The following is a 24268-nucleotide window of genomic DNA, read 5'->3' as shown; positions in this document are numbered from 1 at the left end:
CACAGACACATACTCATACATACACACATACACATACACGCTTGCAGAGTGTATTTCAACATGGTGTCCCCACTCTGGCGTCGCATTAAAATGAAAATTCCAAGCTCAGTCGACGCTCGTTCAAGATTAACATATTTCTTTGAAGCGCCGGCTAAATTATTAAGGTTATAAATAGCAGTGTTGGTAGCCAGTGTTGTATTATACCAAGTGCCCATTAAATGAATGTAATGGTTATATTAAGATATTCTCCAGGCAGCAGCAGCAGCAGCAGCAGCCGCCGCAAGAGCAACAGCCAAGTCAATTGGAATATGATTTAACAAATTATACAAAGTCAAGTGAGAGAGTTCATGTGTGTGTGTATGTGTATTAATTATGTTATGCATTACATCAGATTCTTGCTTTGTTCTGCATTCTATGCGATGCAATTGGGAATTTTACTTTACTTTAATTTCCTGTCATAATATATTGAAAGGAATTTGTATATCTCTCGCTCTCACTCTACTATTCTCGATTCTCACTTTTATTCTTCTTCATCCTCTCCTGTCGTACATAGTCTTTTGTACTTGCTCTAGTGTTGCCTTTTCGTTATCTTTCTGTCTCTATCTATCTCTCTCTCTCTATCTCTCTATCTATCTGTCTATCTCTCTCTATCTCGCTACCTCTCTCTCTCTCTATCTCGCTACCTCTCTCTCTCTCTATCTCTCTCTCTCTCTATCTCTCTCTCTCTATCTCTCTCTCTCTCTATCTCTCTCTCTCTATCTCTCTCTCTCTATCTCTATCTCTCTCTATCTCTCTCTCTCTCTATCTCTCTCTCTATATATATATTTTTCTGCTCTCTTCACATCTTATAGTATAAACATTCATAATCTCTCTAACTTTATATTCATTTAATATCATCGTCATATATTTCCTTTCCCTTTTACTCATTTCCTTTGCTCTCGCTTTTTGTGCCTTTGGTTCACCTTTGCTATTCCTTTCTTCTCATTCTCGCTTTGTTATCTCTCACATTTCCTACTTCTACAGGGTATCTGCCACTGCGAGCAATCTCAGATTAAACAACTTTATTTTATTGCAGTCTCTGTTCTTTAGTTTCGTTGCTGCTTTTGCAAATATTGAATGACCAAAAGAATAAATAAAAAGCGAAATAAAATAAAATAAAAGTTTCTCATTTCCATTTCAATTTCTTATTGCAATTTCAGCCGGTGGCAGCCTGAACAAAAAACGACCACGACCACGACGACGACGACGACGTCAGCGACAAATTCACCTGCCTTTTGACAGCGACAGCGATTGGAGTGTGGAGCCGTCTGGTAGCTGTAGGCGGCAGGCGGCGGTAAGCATCCTGTGCTGTGGGCATGTCCACAGCCAAAAGACTGGTGCTCTCGCTACGTGGACGTAAAAATTCGCAGGGCAACTCGGCGACATCGTCGACGCGGCTCGTATCCGCTGGCACCTCGCCGGGCCATGAGCTGGACGAAATAGCCGTTGTCTCCGGCACCGGTTCGACTAGCCATCATTTCTCCTATGGCGGCTGCATTGGCAATAACAACGACGCCATCAGCGCCGCGGCTGTGGCCTGTTATTCAACAGGTAAGCTAAGCACACAAATACAATACCTAGATATATAAGATATATAAGTGCTATACTACACACACACACACACACACACACCTTCCAATCCAACCGCAGCTCCTGTGCACCCACAACAAATGAAATGCTTAAGTACTTTTCGTAATTCATCTTCCAATCCAATGCACAATGCAGCTAAACCACCAATCAGAGAAACATAAACGCCAAAATTTGAATTTATAGACTTGGCCACGCCCAACACCCCCACCATGTACACCTTGTAAAACCCCACGCTCTCTGCATGCATTCGCATTTGTTGTGTAGATTTTAGTGGCGCATCTCTTAAAAACCTATACACACATAGTATATATATCTAACAACTGCTTATCAAGTATATTAAGTATATTATCTTTAGAGCTTAGAGGGAATTTATATTGAAATAAATCAGTAAGCGTTTATAGAGTATATTTTTATTAAAATTAAACTCTTAACTTTTATAGAAAATGGATTTTTAAACAGAAATGGAATTTGTATGTATGTATATATATATTTATATATACTTGACTCGTTCTCTCCAGTTATTACCTTTGTCTGCATTGCAATTCCTTTGAATGACCTGATTTTCTGCTCCTTTATTTGGCATTTAAATTCTTTATATAGCTCTGGCTTTGGGCTTGGGTTCGGGTTTGGGTTTTCTGGTTGAAGCGAGAATTGCATTCGACAGTTGCAAATAACTTTTCTTATTTTACTTATATTTTTTGTTTGTTTGCCATTGATTGGCATTTCGATAATGTCAGCCAAAATAGACAAAGCCAGCGCCGAGTCAAAGGTGCGATGCCAAACGATGCCATTTCGCATTTGCATATTTAATGCAGTTGAATGACTCTCAAATGGCACAACTTTAATGCCATCAGCAGCAGGAGCGGGAGCAGCAGCAGCAGCAGCATCATCATCATCATCATCATCATCGTCGTCGTTTGCAACGGATTAAGTTATGGAAAATCGCAATCTCAGTGAAAAGGCAACAGTTTAGACACTCACCTTTCACCTTTTGTTATGTGAACTCATAAAAGCAAATGGTAGTTTATTAAGCTTTGCATACTTATGCACTGACACCATAAAAACTCCAGCTCAACAACTATAAAGTTCCTTTTTAGATACATATATAAATTAGTATTATTACTATGAAACAAAGGCTTATATAGAATTGCAGTCTATGAACAAGCAAAACAGTTTAGGCAATGCCAAATGACTCTCAATAGTAAAAATAGCTAGAAATTTTGCTTTTTATAGTAACATAGAATATAGAGCATATAGATACCATAAAACTAGCAAGACAGATCGATAGGCACATATATATAAGCTATAGAAATACGCTAAAGCACTCTAAAGCTTATAGGGCTATGGCCTTAAAACGCCAAATCTAGCTAAATTTACGCACAAGCTTTATTTAAAATCAATAACAGCATTCGCTCTCTGGAATTTCAAACAGGAAAACAGCTAAAACCCTGATATATGCCTTATATATCTAAGATATTCAAATAGAGCCTGGAACAGTATCTAATGGCAGACATTTCCAAGAGTTTGCTCACGATTGCATAATAAATAAAATGGCCATAAAGAGCAGCTGGCTTGCCAGCCAGGTGAGCTGTAGCTGCGACTAGTCGCCTACGTGTGAGGTGCTTAGGCTGCTCTGATTTGACAAAGCGCCTTAGCCGGGTCGCCCATTTAGTGTGCAAGTTGTATTTGTGAAGCCTGTCTGTCACATTTGAGCCACAAGTCTGTTGGGCTGGCTGGCTGGCTGGGCTGCCTGCGTCTGTTGTTGGCCTGCACAAATCTGGCGCTTTGTGTCTTTTCTGTGTGTGTGTGTGCGGAGAAGGCAAAATAAATCAATCAAACGACAAATATGCTTAGACAATTGCTGGGCCAGGGTGCTGGCTATGGCCTACAGCTTGTGTCCTAATTTCATTGCCAGGCTGCCAGTAGTAAACTTGACACAAACACAGACACACACACAGATACGCACAGTGCCTGTCGTTGTCTTTGGCCTAGCCACAAACGTAGTTCGTTTCCTTTTGCGGTTGCTTGGCTTGTCACATTTTATAGGCCGCATATGTTGCGACCATTTTTCTTCAGCCAGCTGCTGTTGTCTTTATTATTGTTGTTGCAGCACGTTCACTTTGGCTTACAGTTAATTTTGAGCGAAATTCAATTTATCATTGTGCGGCCCATAAATCCAAATTTCGTTTGCCAGGCCGAAGAATCGGAGATGCTACTCCTGCTGCTGCTGCTGCTGCTCCTGCTGATTTTGCTGGCCGTGCAACCTGGCCTACTAAAGTGGACAAATGAGATTTATGTGAATGATTCTGTTGTCGCATTCCATTTGTTTTCAACATCAGTTAAAAGTGACTGCAATTTGTAAGCCAACAACAACAACAAATACAACAGCCGTAAGCAGCAACAGCTTCACAAAATGAGGGTCAACGTGACGTATGCGCAATATGTTAAGGACTTCAGCTGCAATACATAATGCTATGTGTATAAAGTGCAAGTGCTTATACATATATGTATTTATATATGTATGTGAGTGTGTGCTGGTGTTGAGTGTGTTGCATGTGTGCGTGTGTGTGCGTGTGTGTGTGAGCTGTAAAGTTTTTCAGGCAGTGCTATTGACATTTATCGCTTGGTGGCTCGAATTTAATGACTGTTAAGTTGTTTATGTCCAAATGCACGCTTTAACGCTTACACTGCAGCATGGATAGTGTTTGCACAACAAATGGCCGACTATAAGTTATGCTGTAAATGAGTTGAAGTCAAGGTGAAGGGCAGCTTTTGAAGGGATGTAGCAAAAGTCAATTTTGACCTTGTCTTGACAGAGTAAACAACGAGACTATCTAGATAACTGTCTATGAGATATAGAAGACAGATGAGACATATAGATATAAACAATATAGACAACTGTATAAATCACATATAGACTGAGTTTCAAATAGTTTTATGCTCTATTAATATGTATTGAATAATTCTATCTTCAGCTAGCTAAACTTAACTAAACTTGGAATTGTCTAAATGAACAATAGAGCTAGTTATTTATCTATCTAGATGTTATCAATCTAGAGTCGATCTATCTATCTATATATATACATATCATTCCATCTATCTGTCTATCTGTCTATCTATCCATCTATCTATCTATATTCATTCAATTTCACTTGAGTTCAATGGTCTTTATCCATTCAAATTGAGTGACATCGCATACTCTCAGCTATTGTATACCTCGTCTAGGCTTTGCCTTGACTGAAAGAGCAATTTCCCTATTAATTTAATTGTCAATCAGTCCATATATGCATTATAGGCATCTCTATTGACTTAGTTTCATGCCATCTCCTGCCAGCTAAGCCAACTCATGCTTCCACTTAGCTATAGGGTATTTTTGCCGTCAAAAGCACAGCTTCGGCCACAACCACAACAACAGCACCAGAGGCAGCATCAGCAGCAGCAGCAGCAACAGCAGCAGCTAAAAATAAAACGAAACTTTTCAACTTTTGGCATATTTTTTCCCCCAATTCTCTCTCTCTTTCTCTTGCTTCCTTTTACGCTCTGCCAATGAAGTTGACAATTTTTAGCGTGTACGTACATTGCTCTTTCAAGACTATCAAGCGAACTCCAAAAGTATGTGTGTGTGTGTGTTAGAGTGTGTATTTGGTCGTTGACAATAGCAATTTGGTCGTGGCTTTGATCAAAGTTTATTTTTTCTTTTTTGTTTTTGTTTTTAGCCAGCTATAGCATAGCTAAATTGAATTTGACTCTTACAAAGAGGCAGCAGCTGAAATGGAACATATTTTCGGCTCTATTTTGTTTCAATTTTTCTTTTTTTTGTCATTTTTATTTTTAAGAGCTGCACGTGCGAAATAGGCGTCGAATAATCTAATTTGGTGTGCGCTGTTTTTAGCGTCAGATTTTATTAATAAGCGAATGGCAGAATCAGGCGCGAGGTCGTCGCTCTAACTGAAGAGGATGAGCAGATAAATTCCAGTTGGGCATTAAAGCAGAGTATATAAAAAATCTTATAAAAAATCTAATATATAATATTTTTTATATTTTATATTTTATATTTTATATTTTATTTTTTATATTTTATATTTTATATTTTATATGTTATATTTTATATTTTATATTTTAAATTTTACATTTTACATTTTATATTTTATATGTTATATTTAATATTTTACATTTTATATTTTATATATTATATTTTATATTTTATGTTATTTTATATTTTATGTTTAGAATTTCATATTTTCTTATCGAAATACTCGCATAAAAATAAATCAAAATTTTTGTTGCATACTTTCCTGGGCAGCAAATAATGGCTCAGTGTATAGCTCGCTATGTAGCTTTCTGTATGTGTTGCTCTATAGCCTTCTCTTATATCCTCCTAAATATATATACATCTATAAAGTCTCGCTCTTAAATTTATCTATATAGCCATCAGATTTGCTGTTTTTAAGCACATTTCAATGCTTGGCTTAAGCTGCAAGCGCTCGACTCATCATCAAGAAGGGCCAAGTGCATGTCTTTGTCTATTATTGCAACTCATTCTATGGGTCTCTCTCTCTCTCTCTTTCTGTCTCTCTCTTTCTGTCTCTCTCTGTCGCTCTATGCCTGCCTTTGTCTGCTTGTCTGCTCATGCCATAATTGAGCTTAGAGGTCTTATGGCAGCTGCATCATTGATTTGGCTGCCCAATACCCTGGCCCAGCTCTACCTACTGCTACCACCTGCTACCCTTCCATGGCTGGACAGCAACGTCAAAGTTTTGTTGAAAGTATTTTTGTTGTTGTTTTTTTTTTCGTTTCGTTTGCTTGTTGTTTTTGTTGCTGCCGGACCGTTGCGCTGGCTGTGTTGTCAGCTTTAGAAGCGAACTTCAGCAGCAGACATAGCTGCTGCGAAAAGTTTTTCCATCTCATTTTAAAGGTGATGTAGCGCAGCCCCATACTCTCGCTAAATCCCACTAACTCCTCTCCCTGGCTCTATATATAGACTGTCGATGATTTGCGCATGTATAATTAGTTTTATTTACCACCTGGCACACAAATTTTAATTAGAATTTATGCATAGTGCCCCAGCCTAACGGGGCCTGTGTGTATTAGCTGGCCAACTGGCTGGCTGGCTGGCTGGCCGAGCACCTCAAGTCTTAATAGCTGTAATCCCATCCGGAATGCCAGCCCGGGTGGAAAGAGCGTGATACGGAGGGTGGGGAGGGAGGGGCTGCAGACAGTTTGATTGCCATGGCTTTGGCTCGACTGCGGTTGTAAGTAATTCGAGCATTTCAATTATAAAAGCAATCTTGACGCTCGCTCGATGTTTGTCGAACGCTTGGACAGTCGCTTACATTGTTGGCCATATTAGTTTACCAATTTGATGGCGCAGTTTAGATGGCGCCCCAGCGCAGTTAACGGCAATTGCAGCGTGAAATTGAAATCCACGTAAATGCACGTGGTAGCGTCAGAGCGGTGGTGGTGCTGTGGTGCGGTGGTGCGGTGGTGTCGCGCGGTTGGTTGGCAGCAACACCCAAATAGTTGGCAACGTTTCGGATTGCCACAAAGTTGCATTGGCAATGCGACATGGCTTACGGCTGCGTTTTAATTGTCATTCGTGTTTGTGCCAAACGAGCTGACGGCCAGGTTGCGTATACGCCGCGTCTGCTTGCGACAATGTTGCAGGTTGTACACAAAACTATGCAACAGAGAAAGCAAGGGCAGAGGGGTAGATGGAGTGGGAGTGAGTGGTGGAAGCTGGTATAGAGCAACACAAAGGGGCACTTAAAGTTCACACACATACACACACACACACACACACTCACACTCTCACATAGCCTGGTAAGTACTTTCAAAAGGTTTTGCTTTGTCGGCCCCGTAATGCAATTACAAAATGCCAACAGTGGTGCAAGCAGGTGAGAGTCACCTGGCGACCGGCCAGGCAGCAGACCAGCCCGTTGACAGGTGTTGGCCAAGGCACGCCTAAGACAGAGAAGGAATGTTGGTACGAGAGAAAGAGAGAGTGAGAGAGAGAGAGAAAGAGAGAGAGAGAGCTACGCAAAGCCGATAGAGCGACGTCTGAAAGCCAACATAGTCATGGATTTTTGCCGCTTTGCTCAAGTGGTTGACTTATCAAGTAAAGTGCAGCATTAAAAAAATTACCAAAGCAGTTTGCCTTTTCTTTTCCCTTTTGCTCTGTTTTTCTCTTTACATTTTGTTTTTGATGCCCCGGGCAATGCGTCGGCGTCGGCGTCGGCGTCGGCGGCAGTGAGTGAGTGTCATCCTTTATGAATGCAGAAAAAGGCCACAAAATGCTGATCGGACTAAGCGTATAAAGATGAGCAACTAGTGCCTTGGCATTACGTCGTGCGGCTCAAAGTGAAGGGCAGTCCATTGAGAGAAGTGACCATTGACTGCTTTAGTAACCATGGAGCACAGGGACATTTGCCTAATGTCAGTTATATGAGAGCAGAGGCGATTGAAACTCAATTTGTTTGTTTTTTTTATAGTTGGCTTTAAATTGTGTGTGAATGAGAAGAAGAGTTCATGTGGTAGGCGTACTATAAGGGGGAGGGAAAATTATAATATAATGAGTGAGAAAAGCAGAGAAAGGAAAGAGTTATGGAAGTGGGAGAGAGATGAAAAGACGGAAAGTGAGAGAGAAGGAGTGTTGAGAGTGTCTGAAATACATGCATGAGAGTAAAAAGTGAACATGGAAGACAATTTGCTAAATAAGAAATTGAGGGAGAGGCATATGAAAGGCCTTTCGATTCGAAATGCGATAAAATCATTCTTCGGTTCTTTCCGCCTTTTGTTTCTGTTGAGAGCATATAATTGAACTACTCAGGGGCTCTTTTGACAAGCATTGCTTAGAGTGCGATACGATTCAGCTTTGCATAGTGAGAGAATATTCCAAGTAAAATTAATGGAAAAGGAATACAAACAATAAGCCAAAGTACAGTTAAACAAACTAAAAGTTAATCTGCGGAACAATTCCAACAGCCTAAATGACATCACACGAAATAAGTTAATTAATGCCAAAGAAATTATATAAATATAATTGTTTTAAACTAAGTCCAAATATGTTTATTAACTTGATTTGTTACCGAGAGAAGTAACCATGGCAAGAGTATGTGCAAATGTGGGCGGTAAATTCTGAGATGAGCCGCGTCTAAGATGCGAGCAAACTTTTTCAAAGCCAACAATTTACTTAAGACAAACTTAGGCTGTTTGCGCAAGGCCAAAAAGTTGCATATTATTTATATATATGTATGTGTAATGAGTATTTAAGAACTCGCAATGCAAAAGTCGGTGACTAGGGCGAAAATATGTACACAAAGAGAGAGAGAGACAGAGAGAGGCACTCACACACGCACACAACCACAAATCAAATATTAAGCACATTAAACTTGAAATAGGCTTTCGGGCATTTGGTTGTTGCTGTTGCCGTTGCCGTTGCCGTTGCCACAATTACAGCTTCAGTTACGGCGACAGTTTTGGAATATCAATCACATGAGCAATGCCTGCAGAGCATAAACCTATTATTTTTCAACCAAAGACAGAGACGCAGAGAGGGCGAGCGGGCGATAGAGCGTGAGTGTGAAACAGAGATGGCTAAGCTCTGGCCTGTCTCTGGCTGTTGGCTACACATGTTTGGCCTTATCAAGTTTGGTCAACTGGCAGCGATAATTTGCCAGCCAGTGAGTGGCCGGCTCTCACATATGCTGACCTCGGGATTAGCTGCTAGGTATTAACAGCTAGCCAGACCGCAGACAAGGGAGTGGCTGGGACGGCAGCAAATGTAGCCATGACTGGGTGACTGGGAGAGAGAGTTAGAGACGGTGTTGCTGCATCAGCATTTAATGGCTGCCACGCCTCTTCTTCTTGCTTGCTTCTTGCTTCCTTTTCGCTCTCTTCTTTTAAAGAAGCAATTTGGCAAATTTATGTTGTAATTACCCGCGCGCTTTTCTTTGCACCTACGTGCAGCTCTTACCCTCTACCCAACTCTTCTTCTTCTTTTCTTTTTTTTTGGCTGGCCCGCAGCAAATTAAGTTTTGCGCTTTGGCTTGGTCGCGCCGCCTCCTGCCAAATGGCAACTGCCAACTGGCGATGGCAGCTAAGCGGATTACACAACAACAACAACAACAACAACAACAGCAGCAGCAGCAGCCGCAGCAACAATTGCTGTAAAAAAAAGAAGCAGAAATAAAAAAAAAAAATGAAAAATATATATTTTAATATTTCTCTTTTATACTTATTTTTCTTATGCTCGTTGACGACGTGAAAGGGAGTATATTGTGTTTGTTGGAATGTCAGTCTGTCCGTCTGTCTGTGACTCGGTGTTAATGAAAGGCATTCGCTGGCAGTGGAGAGTAGAGAAGTTTTTTGAATACATACATATATAGACTTTTATAGTGAAAAGATATGCTGTTAGAAGAGTTGATATGAAACTATGTCAGCTTATAATTCACAACAAACACAGGAGAATCGCGATAATTCGAAAGGGCAAGAGGTTCAGCTCTTTATATCGTTTTATACAGATATTTAAGTTATCGATAATTGTTGAGAACTAATTTAACTCATGTTGATACAATTTTTGTAGATTGATTGCGATTTGCGATTTAGCGGGGTACAAACTCTAGAGACTCCACTGTAATTTTATATCTATATTCCTAAAGGTTTTCTTTTAATGAACCAGAGAATATTTTTATGTTAATTTAATAGTATAAAAATCCTAGCATAGTCAGTTGAAGGCGAAATACAATGGTATAGGTGGAATTCCAAAATCTCACTTAGTTCCTGAATATGTGTATCCAGAAATCACAACTGGAGCTCCACTATTTATCCCCGCTATAATCTGTACCCTAAAAGTCTCATCTCCATGGACGATAAATATCAAGAATTATCCGGAATAAACAAGTTTTACAGTTGAATGACAACTGAGCTTTGTTTTCAGCTGAAACTGAAGCTTACTCAGAACCTCGAATACATTGATTTCTGACTTAATTGTTGGGGTCTTTGGCATCATGAACAAGTATCCGGCAGTCAGAGGTAATGCGCAGCTCCTCTTGCCGTCTTCTTGTGCCGTGTGCCAGTTATCTTTTACTTGTATTTTTGTTCGCTTTATTATTGTATTTATTTCGCTGGCTGCTGCTGCTGCTGATTGGGCACGTGGCGCTGTGGCAAATTTGCCTTCTTACATAGCGATAAGCGCAATTATAGCGCCAAGAAAATTATAAGAGCAAGCAGCAAGAGTAGCAAAAATAACTGCAGCAGGAGTTGGAGCAGGAGTAGTAGTTGCAGCAGCAGCCGCAACATTTTGCAGTTGGCGCACGTTTCTTGAGGGGGGTAACAAAAAAAAATAAAAGAGAGGTAGCAACTTTTTTGCTAACAATTTTGATAGCGCAGCGAGTGTGGCATGTGGCATGTGGCAGTTGCAGTGGCCAAAGTGCGACGCCTGCAACTTTGTAGCTGTAATCGCATTTGCTTGCCAATAAAAATGTTAGCCAAAAGCTCTCGAGAGCCTTGAACCCGCCGAATGAATAAAGCGAACGGACATATTCGCATATATGTAGGACATATATTGGAGTGAATAGCGAAAGGTGACTACAATGAGCAGCTGCACAATGTAGATGAGTTGCATGAGTGAAATATGAATGGCCACACGGCACACGGACTGATTGACGGCTCGACTGGGTCGCATTGATAGTGGCGTAAAACTCTTATGACCGCAATCAAATAACCAAAACGGCAAATGCGACAGTTGATGCCAAAGCAGCAGGAGCAGCAGGAGCTGAACCAACAGCAATTGTCATTTAATCACAAAAACTGGACAAACACGCACACACACACGCACACACACTTACGCACAGTGGCTGCTGCATATTTAAACACACCAATAAAATAATCAAATTGAAGCGTGTCCAGGGAGAAATTGAGAAGTGAAAATGCTGCGACAAATTATGAAATGAAAATGACCAAAATGAAGTTCGTTTTTATTGTGTGCAGACGGACGGCAATTGACAATAAAAAGTTCAAAGTATGTTATTTTCATGATGTTTTCAAAAGAATTTGCCACGCACACACACACACACACAGCCATAGAATTGAGAAGCAATGGCAGAGCCAAAAGAGAGAGAGTGAGAGAGAGGGAGAGAGACACAGAAAAAAGACAGAAGTAAAGGAAAGTAGCAGCAGGCAGTCGTATGAGAACAGAAATAGCTTGACATTAAATTCAATGCGATTAGGTCACATACACACACACATACACACGCACACACACACAAGCATTGCTATGCGGGCGAGGGCTGCTCGAGCATTTAGCTATGGCCATGAAATTGGCCCATTACGAATGCATAGCAATTAAAATTTTACTACCTTTGACTTAATGCTCAATTTGCTGTTTACTTCATTATGAGTTTAATGTTTCTATTAAAAATCTCATGAATTATATATTGCACTCAATTGAGCCTAAATCTTAATTACATTTATAATAAATATGTTGGAGTAACAGTCCGCTGTTAGCCGGCTTTACGTATGTGTGTTACGTATGTGTTATTTATAGGCAGAAGTGCTTAGCATAATGCTAAATGTCTGTTACGTTTAACAGAGAGAGAGAGAGAGAGCGAAATGTGTTTACATACTGGGCACACTGTTAAGTCTCGTGCTGCTCTGTTATTCCTAAAAGTTAAATATGCTGGCTGCTATGTTAAGTCCCTGGCACTGTTAACAGTGTGAGTGGGAATTTAACCTAACAGAGTAATGTTAGCATTTCAATGACTGTTAGGCTTAACAGCGTAAGATTTCTCTTGCGAGTGCATCAGCATAGTTTTCTCTAACCTTTCTCACGACCCTCGCACCTTAATGTCTGCTCAATACTGATGTGTGTGTCTGTGTATTCGTGTCTGTGTGTGTGTGTGCACTTAAATTTGATATCCTTTGTGCTGTGCCGTGCCCTGTGCTGATGCTTGGCTCGAATTGACTGCGACTTGAGGCATTCACATTTACTCAGCTGCTTGCCGTACGCCCCTTTTTGTTCCGCCCAGTAGGCGTGCCAGTGTGCTCTTAATATATATATATATATATATATATATGTATGTGTGTGTGTGTTATTCTTTTTGGGGGGCTTTTTGCCGTTTGTCCGGTTTGTCGTTGTGCTGGAGCCATTAATGCAGAGGCATTGGAATCATGTGACCTAAATACGTTGGCCCACAGCTAATGGCATAATGGCGGAAAGCCGGAGTAACAGCCAGCACTAACCAACAACAGCAGCTCAAAGCAAACATGCTACCAAAATCAGCAGCAAGATGGAGAGGGATGGGGGAGGGAAAGAAGCAGCAGCAGCAAATTTTGGGCAATTTCTCATCTCAACGGCGGCGGCGGCGGCCACTTTAAAAGTTGCCCCCAAAATGAAATTGAAAAGTCAATACAATGTAATTGGTTAGTGTTGTTGCTGTTGTTGTTGTTATTGGAAGGCAGCCCTTTTTTTTACTCTTTCAATTTATTTGCAATTTTTTTGTTCGTTGTATTTTAACAATTTAACAGTTTTCCAAGGGGCAAAGGGCAAAGTTTTGTTGCGCGCGGCTAAAAACAAATAGAATTATGCAAACGGCCAGCCGCAAAAGCTGTCCCAACACACAAATTATATGTCTATGTAAAGGGCAACGCGCCACAGCCACGCCCCCACTTTTGAGCGCCAGCAACGCCCGCTTGACCCGCGTGCCGCGAATGTGTAATTCATTTGAAAGTTGCGTAGCTGTCGACAGAAATTAATTTAACTTTTTTTATATACATATAAATACATATATATCATATTTATATTTTTAGCCAGAGCGTAAGGTCAAGGGTTGCGGCTGGCTATTGTTGGTGCTTGTTGTTGTTGCTGTGCATTTTGTCAATTAGCAAACGCCGCAAGCGGCTTAGCGGGCCCAAAGCGATTAATGCATTAATTCCATTTAAGCATCTTGCTTGAGTGTGGCGCCCAGCATCTTTCATGTTTACATGAACTACATACATGATGTGCCGATGTGTAGCTCTCACTTGCGTGCCCCCCTCCCTCGCCCTCTCTCTCTCTCTCTCACTCGCTCTTCCCTTCATGTATCTGTGTAAAGTTTTAATTATAGTTACAGTTTGTTGTTGGCCCTAGCTGCTGCTGCTGCTGCTGCTGCAGCTCCACTCATATCCTTGAGGCATTTTTGTTGTTGTTTTATGGCTGCAGCGTCGGAAATTGCAACTTGAAGCGGTTTTAGCTTAATTTGAGTTCCAGCAGCTCACATACGCACACGCACTCACACACACACACACACACACGCATACTGTGCAAACATGCCAGCTAGGCAGGATGCGTCTGCCATGTCCTGCCTTGTCTTGGCATTTTTGGCATTGCCGTAAAACTCTCGGCGAAACAATGAAGCCAAACTGCCTGCTGGCCGCCGCATAGGCTGCTCCTGCAGCACAGCTGCCAAACTTGAAATTATTTGTGGCATGCAAAATAAACTGGCAGCAAAGTAGAGTCAAAGAGAGAGAGAGAGAGAGAGAGACAGATAGACCAGCTGCATGTTTGCCTTTGCCACAAAAGGGCCTAAAAAGGCCCAAAAGCCAAAATGCGCCAGCTGAGAGTGCTCTATTAGAGAATACCCTTTAAGATGGCTATCGTGTTAATCAGTTAATAAGGGTATACCCTTTACGTAGGCTTGTGTTTTGGGTCTGTGAGAGATAAGCTAGAAGGTATGGATATGTATAGGTCTTATGCTCTATTCTTCTCTATTCATACATAACACGTAGTAGAAGTAAAGTTGAAAGATAAATTTTAACAGCCTCTAAAAATTTTTATTTTTGGATTTTATTTTGAGGAGCAATCAGGACTTTTAACAGTTTCTCTGCTTGCTTCAATTATAATAAACTATATGGTAAATGAAGATGCATAACGTGACAGAAAATTCTCTAATATAATATGAATGTATATATATATTTTTTATCGGTGTTTTTAAGGTTTTCCATCAGCAATATATCTACTTGCTTTTTATATGAAATTCTGTACACGTTATTCACTCCTATAATCTCTTGTAACTTTTAAGAGATATCTCAAATATATATTTGATATAGACTTCTATAAGAAATCAGCTTAGCAGTCCAATTTTCAGCTTATACATAGCAATACTTACAGCTCAGAGAGATATCTATTTATATTAATCTACCATAAATGTATACACATGTACATATATATATCCACTCCTTCATTTGTATATACTGTGCGATAACTATCGCTATCGATAAATATTTGTATTTACCCATTCATTTTTAAACTACTCCACTCTTCGCATCTCTGATGCCAGCTAAAATGGTTTTGAACAGATAAGCTTAGCTCGTTTATAACTAGCATACATATGCACACATACATATACATATACATGTCTATATGTGTGTATGTGTGTCTACACGCTATTCAAGTGGCTGGCTACCCTCTACTACCCCCTTTTATTTTTAATCCAAACAGCGTTTGGCCAGCTGCAGCTTAAGCCAATGACGTCAGAGCTGGCTGGGCTGAGCAGAATGTCAGCTACGGCTGCTGCTGCTATTGGCTTGATTGATTGATTGATTGACCATTGAACCGATTGATGCCATTGCCAGCCATCGTGTGACATATGCAGCAAAAAGCTTCCAGTTTTCGCAATTAGTTAAAATTTGATAAATTTGCCAACACGAACACACACACACACAGCCATAGAAGCTGACATTACGCATACGCAGCGTGTGGCGCAGCAGAAGTTAAAGAGTGCGAGTGATATACATATGTATGTATGTATGTATATAGAGCATATTGTATATGCGTACATGGCATACATATTACATTACAACCTGCCAGGCTGCATAGTTAAGCATTAAGCCCAAGTCCCTTTCAGGGCTAGCGCCTAGTGGGCGTGACACTTTTATCGCTGACAAAAATTAAAATCTAAGCCCCGAGAAGTTTGGGGCCCAACACAAGTTGGCGACATTGGCGGCTTTGTGCTAATCACATCACGTGCGTTGCTTTGTCTTTTACACACAAACACACACACACACACACATACACACGTATACACTTTTGCTGATGGTGTTTATGCAACTATCTTCGTCCACAAAATGTGTGTGTGTGTGTTTTTTTTTTTGTGGGGGGAAACAAATGATATGCCATGTGCTTATGGGGCGACTGCTTTGGCGCTTGTGGTATTTGTCGCAATTGCCGTTAACTGTCAGCGCATGTCCGTGTAACAGTGTTTGTGTGTGTGTGTATGCCTTGCTCGTTTCATTATCAAAGCCAAGTTTGCCACTAAGCACGTCGTAAACAATAAGTTGGCCCAACACGGTTATTACACTCTGCCCAGCAAACGGCGACGTTTATGTCATATGCATGTGTGTGTGTGTGTTTGAGTTGTGCGCCGGAATGTCTTTATGGCATATATAATTTTTGCTTAAAATTGTTTAATATGCTGCTCGGTCCTGTTGCTCATGTCCTGCCAGAACCCCTTTTATATATGCGTGTGTCTGTGTGTGTGTGTGTGTGTGTGTGTGTGTGTGTGTGCTGTGTGTGTATTGATATTAGTGTAGCTTATGTTATTAACGTTATAATTTCAATTTGGCCAGTCCCAAATGTGAGTTTTATAAGAAACTTCCGTTGACACTAATTGATATATGTAAATTTGATTTGGCTGACTTGAGATTGGCAGAAAGTGGGGCAAGTGGGGCAAGTGGGCCAGGTGGGATAAGATATGAATTAAATTATATAAAAATACAGAGGGTTAAGTTGGGTATAAAAAAAACTAGTAGAAATACAAATAAATAATAATGTAAATAAATTAAAAAAAAAAAACAGTATAAATAATAAATAAAACAAATTAAAAAATATATATTTAAAAAATAAAAAAATAAAAATTAAAAAGGAGACAATATAAATATTAAATTAGATAAATTTAAAAAAAAAGGAAACATAAAAAAAATTTAAAAGAAGAAAATAGAATTTAGATGATAAATAAAATAAATTTAAAAAAATATAATATAAAAATAAATAAAATAAAAATATGTTATGATAATAATGATAACAAAAAAATAAAATTTTAAAATTATATTATAGATTATATATTTTCATAAAATATAAAATATTTATACCAATATTTTATAAAATTTATCATAATATAAATTAATAATAAGTAAATTAAAAGAATATTAATAATACATTACTTGTGAAAATCACTATAATTTAAGCTTAAACTGAAGCTAAGCAGATTGAAAAGCTTTATAAGAATTCATATTGACCTTTTGTGATAAACTCTTGACTATCTAAGCTTCACTTAGCATTAGGCATATCAGACTAACTATTAGTTCACTTAAACTATGTTATTAAAGTATAAATTAATGTCGCTGATCGACAGACTTTAATAGCCAAGCATCACATTTATATGAGAGCATTGGCCTTAAGCTTTTCCATTAGCAAATAAGCTGAATAAAAATGTTTTCTGTCATTAAAAGTTTCATTCATTGCATAAATGGCAAGTTTATGGCATATGCATAATGTATTGATATACATATATATATGTGTGTATACATATATTCTTATAAATCATCAATCATCTCAACAGCTTGCCCTTGAAAGTATGCTATAAAATTTTCCTTGCTGCAGATATGCATAAAATATGCTACCCGCAAAATGCCGAACTCAACAAATGTTGCTTAAATGAGCCTCAAGGAATGTCACACTTATCCAAAGACTCAAATACACGTACATGCATATGCACCTTTATCTGTATATGTATTGTGCGTATAGATGCGTCTGCTAAACTTTTTAATTAGTATATAGAGTGGCTCTGGCTTTTGACTTATCCAGTTAGCAATTGACATTTAAACTAACTGCTAAGTGCTTGTCTCTGTTTTAATCAACTTCATTTACTCCTTTCTGTTGCATTCTAATTTAAATTAAACTAATTTGTAAATCTTAAACAAGCGCACGCACACACACACACAACTCGGCGCAGTCTGCTGCTGAGCTGAGCTGAGCAGAGCAGAGTACAGTTGTATATGCCCTCAACATGCCCTTGCAACATAAAACACACACACACACACACACACACAGTCATATACACATGTACACAGTGTATTTTTAACCCAAATCCATTAGAGCAGTTACTCAAGAACGCTTTAGATATTTATGTGCTGTGCACAGTTACAGATACAGATACACAGAAGGCAGCTAGAGAGACACTCAACAGATGCACAGATACTGTGACAGAGGTCATACACAGAGATAGAGAAAAAGAGATAGAGAGAGAGAGAGAGAGAGAGAGGGAGAGGGAGGCAGATACACATACACAACAGCTCAGCGGCAGGAAACATCAAGTAAATAGCAAACGGCGACTGCACTTGGGGGCAAATAACGCTAGCAAACAAATACGCAAACATTTATAAGACTGCTAAGCTCATAACGAAATGCACTTACACTTGACAACGCACACACACACACACACACGCACACACATGGACGCAGCTATACCTCTAGTATACCAAGGCAGCTTTAGAGTGTCAAATGCCTGAGCAGCTACATATATCTATATATATATATATATATATTTGTATATATACGCATGTGTGTGTGTGTGTGTGTGTGTGTGAGTGACCCCCAGTGCCCGGAGTCGGTTTTTTTTTTGCAGCGAGCTCATCTGACATTCATACGGCTGCCCCATGTGGCAGGCATATGTGTGCGTATGCTGCAGCTGCAGCTGTTTGGCTTTGGCGGCTGCAGCTTAAGACTAACCAAAAAAAAAAAAAACAATAAAGTACGCCTGTGTGTGTGTGTGTGGCACACGTGTGCAGCTGCGGCTACAAATCGCAGCTGGTCAAATGTAATTAACTGCATATTTCAGGGGAAATTAAGAAATTGCCCGGCCAGACAGCTGTGCGGACCACACGTTTTGCAGCCCAAGCGTCACTCAATGCCTGCATATGGCACCCGCATCGCTCACACACACACATGCACACATATTGCTGCACATGCTCGCGCATATTAAAAGTTTAATGTAAATGTAATGAGCGCCAGCGCATGCAAATGAACAGTTTTTGGCGTTGGCCCTTTATACTTTCTCGCTTCGCCTTTTGAATGCCCTAAACCAAATTCCAAACTGAGTTGTCTGGGTATATTGATTTTGTAATGATATATGTGACGAAAGAAATGTTAGTGGTAGACGTAGCAGTAGCGTAACTTAGGGATAAAGTTCTTTAAAAAACAAAATATGTTTTGAATATTAAGTTGGAAATATTATAGTTATTAATTTAATTTAATAAATAGGTATTGAGTTACTTAGACACTACTCAGTCGCTCTGCTATATATTATAATAGAATTTATGCTTGATCGGCAGGATGAGCTGAATTGTACTTGACATGTTCGCTTGCCCACAACAGCTGGAAATTAGGTGTATTAAAAAAATAGGGGATACTTCTCCAGAAAAATCTACTTGATGTAATTCTTTTTGATAATTTGCCAACTGTCGTGTTAATCAAGAGCTTTACCAATTCACACTTAAATAATAAAAAGTTCTTTGACCTCAAGACAGTTATACAAAGTAGACTTTTCTAGAGAATGACCTATTCTCATATTCCCATCTCCCATCTCGTTTATGATATTCCACCCAGAACAAAGATCTATTCAACTTTTAATATCACATAGATTCACCCAAGTGCAGCAGTTGCACTTAGGGCATCTGTATATTCTCTATAAATCTATATTTTTCCTTATATATAAACGTCTATGCTGGCAGGGCAACTCCCAGTCGTTGGCCTGCCATTTGCCTTTACTGTTATACATACATATAGATCTGATTGCGTGCTGCATGTGAATGTGGCACGTGCACGGCGTCCACTAACCACTGCTCCAGCTACGGTTTGCTGCTACCACTCCTGCCGCTCCTGCCGCTCCTGCTGCTCCTGCTGCTGCTACTGCTAATGAGCGCAGTCACTTAAACGCGCTGAATTTGTTGAAAAATTTAATATATGTGCTTAGTGCATTGACTCTGGCCGACACGAGATGAGTCATGGCATTTGGTAATGCGCTGCTAACGGCACTGCTACACTTGCTACAACATGTTGCAGCTTGTGTGGCCTTCAATGGCATGCGTAATTGGAGACTCTTTTGGAGTTTGTTCACACGTAATTGCGAGGTTGCCAGATTGCCAACAGCTTTATTCCTTGAATTTCGCCTAGTTCGATGAATTTTTTGGTAGCTAATTGAAGGGAAAGTTAGGTTAGGGCGGCACATGTTGCTTTCCTTGCTGTAGGCATTGATTCCTCATAGAAGTTGAGCAATCCATGCCGTCGAAATATAATTCTAAGGTAACATTAAATTGTTTGACGAAGTAACAAATTGCTATATACGTTACAAAAAGTTTTAATGGGAGACTTTTTGCAATATATATGTATATACATATGTTTAATTAGTAGATGCAGAGAGGTATACTTCTTATTGGGTAGTAGATTAGAGACTACTCAGCTGCAGAGGATGTTAATCATTGAGTAATTTTGACCTAAGTTCAATGTAATAGTGAAACAATGTCGAGTTAATTTGTGACTAGAGTTTGACAAGGTTTATGATTATCGTACCTATATATACGCGTATAATTGTAAAGCTGTCACCGCACACAGAGCTGCAATGAGAGCTCTACTCTGCGCTGCTTTCAGAGCTGCACTACTCAATTATATTAAAATTCTAATTACGCTCGCGCTACGAATGCCTCAGTTAAGCCAGGCAAAGCCGAGGGGCTGAGTGAAAGGGAACGAGTGAATGAGTAATACGAGGAGAGGGACAAGCAGAACCATACTCCTATAATATATGTACGGTTGCTCTTGAAGTAAACTTCTGATCTTGATGCTGGCAGTTGGACAGAAAGAGTTGAGTTTTGATAAAAAAGAGTAGACGAAATACAAAAGACTATAAAGCTAATAATAATAAAGCCATAAAAATGAAAACAGATGAGGCTAAGGTAATGAAATACGGATAGTAAAATTGAGCGAAATGTGAATACATTTATGTGTTTATTTATATTTTCTTATTTATATTTATATTATTTTTATTTATATGTACATATATTATTATCATTTAATTTGTATTTATATATTCTTTAAATATTATTTATATATATATATATATATATATATATATATATATATATATATTATTATATTTTTTTTTCTTGAAATTTCATAAATAATTAAAACAAGCAATGAAAAAAAAAATGAACACAAGTATATACAAATATTTGCACGATTTTTACTTTTAAAATATCTTATTTATCTCATTGTCAATTTTTACTGAACTAAACATTTATTTATTTTCCATTATATATAGAATTTATATATATACAATAGACATATATATATTTAATATGCCATAATTCTATGTATAAAAAAAAATATATATAAATATTCAATTCAGTGACAATTGATTAAGGCATCAGCATCATGAAAATATAGTTTCAACATTTATTTAAAAATATTTTTTTTTTTACTGCAAGTGTCAATTGCCCTGAACTGCCATCGCTTGACATATTAAATAAAATTGCAGCTGACAATTAAAAATATTGCAACTTTACAAATTTCGATGCTAACAATTTGAGTTGTTTTATTACACTTGAATATACATATATCGTGTAAATGTTAAGCCCATTGGCTATTTAACTTTATGCTGGACTCATATATGGATAATATTTTGTTCAAATTGAATTTGTGTCTGTGGCAAAAGAAAGCAGCAAATGATGGCCATCAGGCTTGTTGGCTGTGGCCAGAAAAGTCCACTTTTGGCCAGGTTATTAAAAGCATTATGAATAAAAAGCCAGCTAAGCTTTAGTACTTTGCCCAATATGAGAGTACACAAACGAATGTCTATATGTATGTGTATGTGTGTATATATATTTATTAAATGGTCAGATGTATATATATGTATATATATTTGTATGTATGTTTAGTATAAGTCGGCTGTTACTTTGTGGATCTGTTGCAGCTGCTGCGGGTCTGCGTTTGCTAATTGAATTGGCTGCTGCTGCCTGCTGCTGTTGGACATTTGTACACCTGTCGCACACACACACACACACACACACACACACACACACCGACATTAATAATACACATATATATATAAATACATATACATAAGTATTTACACGCACGTGCGCACAACAACTATTACACCAGCCGGCATACGCCAGCATGCCACGCCCACTTGTCGCACACCCACACAAACAGACTCATACACAGATACCCACACACAAATTGAATGCCCGAATCAGCATTCCCCACGGCGCGCGTGCACCTTAATACGCATTCATGCGTACAAAGAGGCGTATGAGTGCTGCTGCGATATTTACCAGATATCTGCTCTTATCTGCCTCAATGATGACTATGACAAGGACACCATTTTCAGTTTCATTTTGGGTTCACTCATTCGCCCCCCAGTCTCACTCTCTCTCTCTCTCTCTCTCTCTGTCTCTTTCCATCGCTGTCTTTGTAGGCGTTTAATTAAATGAAGTCGTTTGCATTAATGTCGTCATTACGCATTTGCCTACAGCAGCGCAGCAGCGCAGCAGCTCGGGCAAGTGTCGAGTGGCAAAAGGAGCTGCGCTCTTGTCGCCGCACAAAACTCTGAGTGCTTGAGACGCTGCTGTCGCACAAAATTCATTACACAAATGGAGCGCAGGTGGCGTCTATTGTCCATGTTTCATGACATATGCGCAACGGCTGGCAACGCCTCCAATAGACCAAATTTGTATTTATCAGCTCAGCACTCGTCGAGTTCAGTTCATTCGCATTCGATATGACAATGACAATTTCCAGCTTAATGCTGATTGCAATCATTACGTAATTGCATTTAGACTAAATCTATCTATAGCTGTGAATTACGTACGCTTAAGATATTGTATCTGCGAAGTGTGTGAGGGCGATGGCTTAGTGAAGTGAGCAGCTGAATATGTGCTAAGAAATGAGCATGAATATTGTATTCATTTTTGTATATAATGAGAGATGAATTAATTTGAGTGTTTTCATGATTATGAAGTTAAATAGAGTAAATATGTATAAAATATAATTAATATAAAATTTGTAAATAAATGTATTTCTTGACTTCATTCATAGGAACTGTGCTGATTCCTTTTTATCTCCAGCTTAGACTGGTTAGATTTACATATAATCGCTTTATCATGATGATAAACTCTGTAGCTTGTTATAAAAAAAATTATTATTAAATTATATTATTATTATCATTATTTTGTTATGTGTATAACAATGAGTTTATTCACTTATAATTTTATTAACAATTAATTTAAAAAGCGCTTTAAAAATGAATTTATTAATACATACTCTTAATATATAAATTTGTAATAATATATATACTACTCTGCCTTAATCTATGACAAATATAATTTACACTGAAAGTAGAAACTCCTAGTGCTGCTCTCTTACAGATTAATTCCTATATACACACATATAGACAGCTCAGTTCATTATACCAATACTAGCTCAAACGAGTTTCAATGTCTCTGAAAATTTCTTTGCTGCTTAAAGAAGGAACAAAAAGTGGATGGGCTGAGTAAACGATGTCGACTCTCTGCTGCTGTATATAAAGTCAGCTTACGCTCTGCTCTGGCAGTTCAGTTCGGTGTCAGTTATGTGTGTGTGTGTGTTTTGGCTGCCCTGGCAGAACTCAACGGCTATTTGACAGCTCCAATGCGTCTGCCTATCATCAGCAGCTCTCGATCGAGTAGCTTTGTGTCTTGTGGAGGCTCGGCTGTTGTCTTTAGCACACGCTGATTGTTTGCCAGCCAGACGCACGCATATTGGGACACAAATCAAATCAAACACGGCTCTAGCTCCAGCTGAAGCTGAAGCTGATGCTGTTGTAGTTGTAGCAATAGCGGGCCATCAAGTGGGTTCGAGTGGGCGCCAGTTGGCTTGGGTGGTTACATCCACCTGTCGACTGCCAGCTGCCAGCAGCCACCTGCCAACGGTCAGCCTGGTGCCTGACTACCTGGCTGCCAGCTACTACTTGTCTCGATTGGTTTTTCAGTCAACTCTGCTGCTGTTGCTAGGTCAACATGGACTGCAAAATGTTTCGAACTGGTGACCAGCCAAATGACCGACTGTCGACTGGAAAGCCGTGCTCTTAATTACCACAAACTCGAGCCGCGTTCATGCCTCGCCTGCGAGGCATTTTAATTGCCCCGAAAAAAAAAAAGAAACAGAAAAACGAAGCAGCGCAATAAAGAACTTAAATTTGGATTTGGCAGCCGCTGATTGCGATGGACCGACGATGGCCTTAACTTACTTCGAGAGCCACTTGAACTTAACGCAAATTGAAGTGGGCCCGGCAGTAACTCGAGCTGATTAGGCACGGAGGCAATGGATGCCACCATAGGCGCATCTAATAGTTGTTCAGCTAAGCAGAAGATACTTTGGGCAACGTAAGCTATAGATATCTTATATATCTTAGATACCTTAACAATAAATTGATTGAAGTGCTACTACAGCTCTGCTATACAAATAATACACAGCTAACACACACACACGCAGTTTCATACCACTTAAACAATAAAAATTGATTCAAGTACTGTATGTAAATCTTCTTGTTATTCAAGTGTTTGCTAAGAGCTT

General features: G+C 39.1%; 1 protein-coding gene across 8 annotated transcripts in view; it reads left to right on the top strand.

Annotated features, from left to right (window-relative positions):
- The window catches only part of LOC108653694 (uncharacterized), a 94348-nt gene that overhangs the window by 35463 nt on the left and 34617 nt on the right, over positions 1–24268 (top strand). For all 8 annotated transcript variants that reach the window (XM_089262677.1, XM_089262675.1, XM_089262674.1 and 5 more), the window contains exon 3: positions 1200–1590. In XM_089262677.1, coding sequence (XP_089118803.1) covers positions 1356–1590 — 235 coding nt within the window. In that variant the 5' untranslated portion in view covers positions 1200–1355. The remainder of the gene's footprint in view (positions 1–1199; positions 1591–24268) is intronic.

The sequence above is a fragment of the Drosophila navojoa genome, chromosome 5, assembly GCF_054131105.1.
Source record: "Drosophila navojoa isolate 15081-1374.11 chromosome 5, UAZ_NAV_1.0, whole genome shotgun sequence".
Taxonomy (NCBI): Eukaryota; Metazoa; Arthropoda; class Insecta; order Diptera; family Drosophilidae; genus Drosophila; species Drosophila navojoa.
This window is presented reverse-complemented; position numbering and strand designations above follow the sequence as displayed.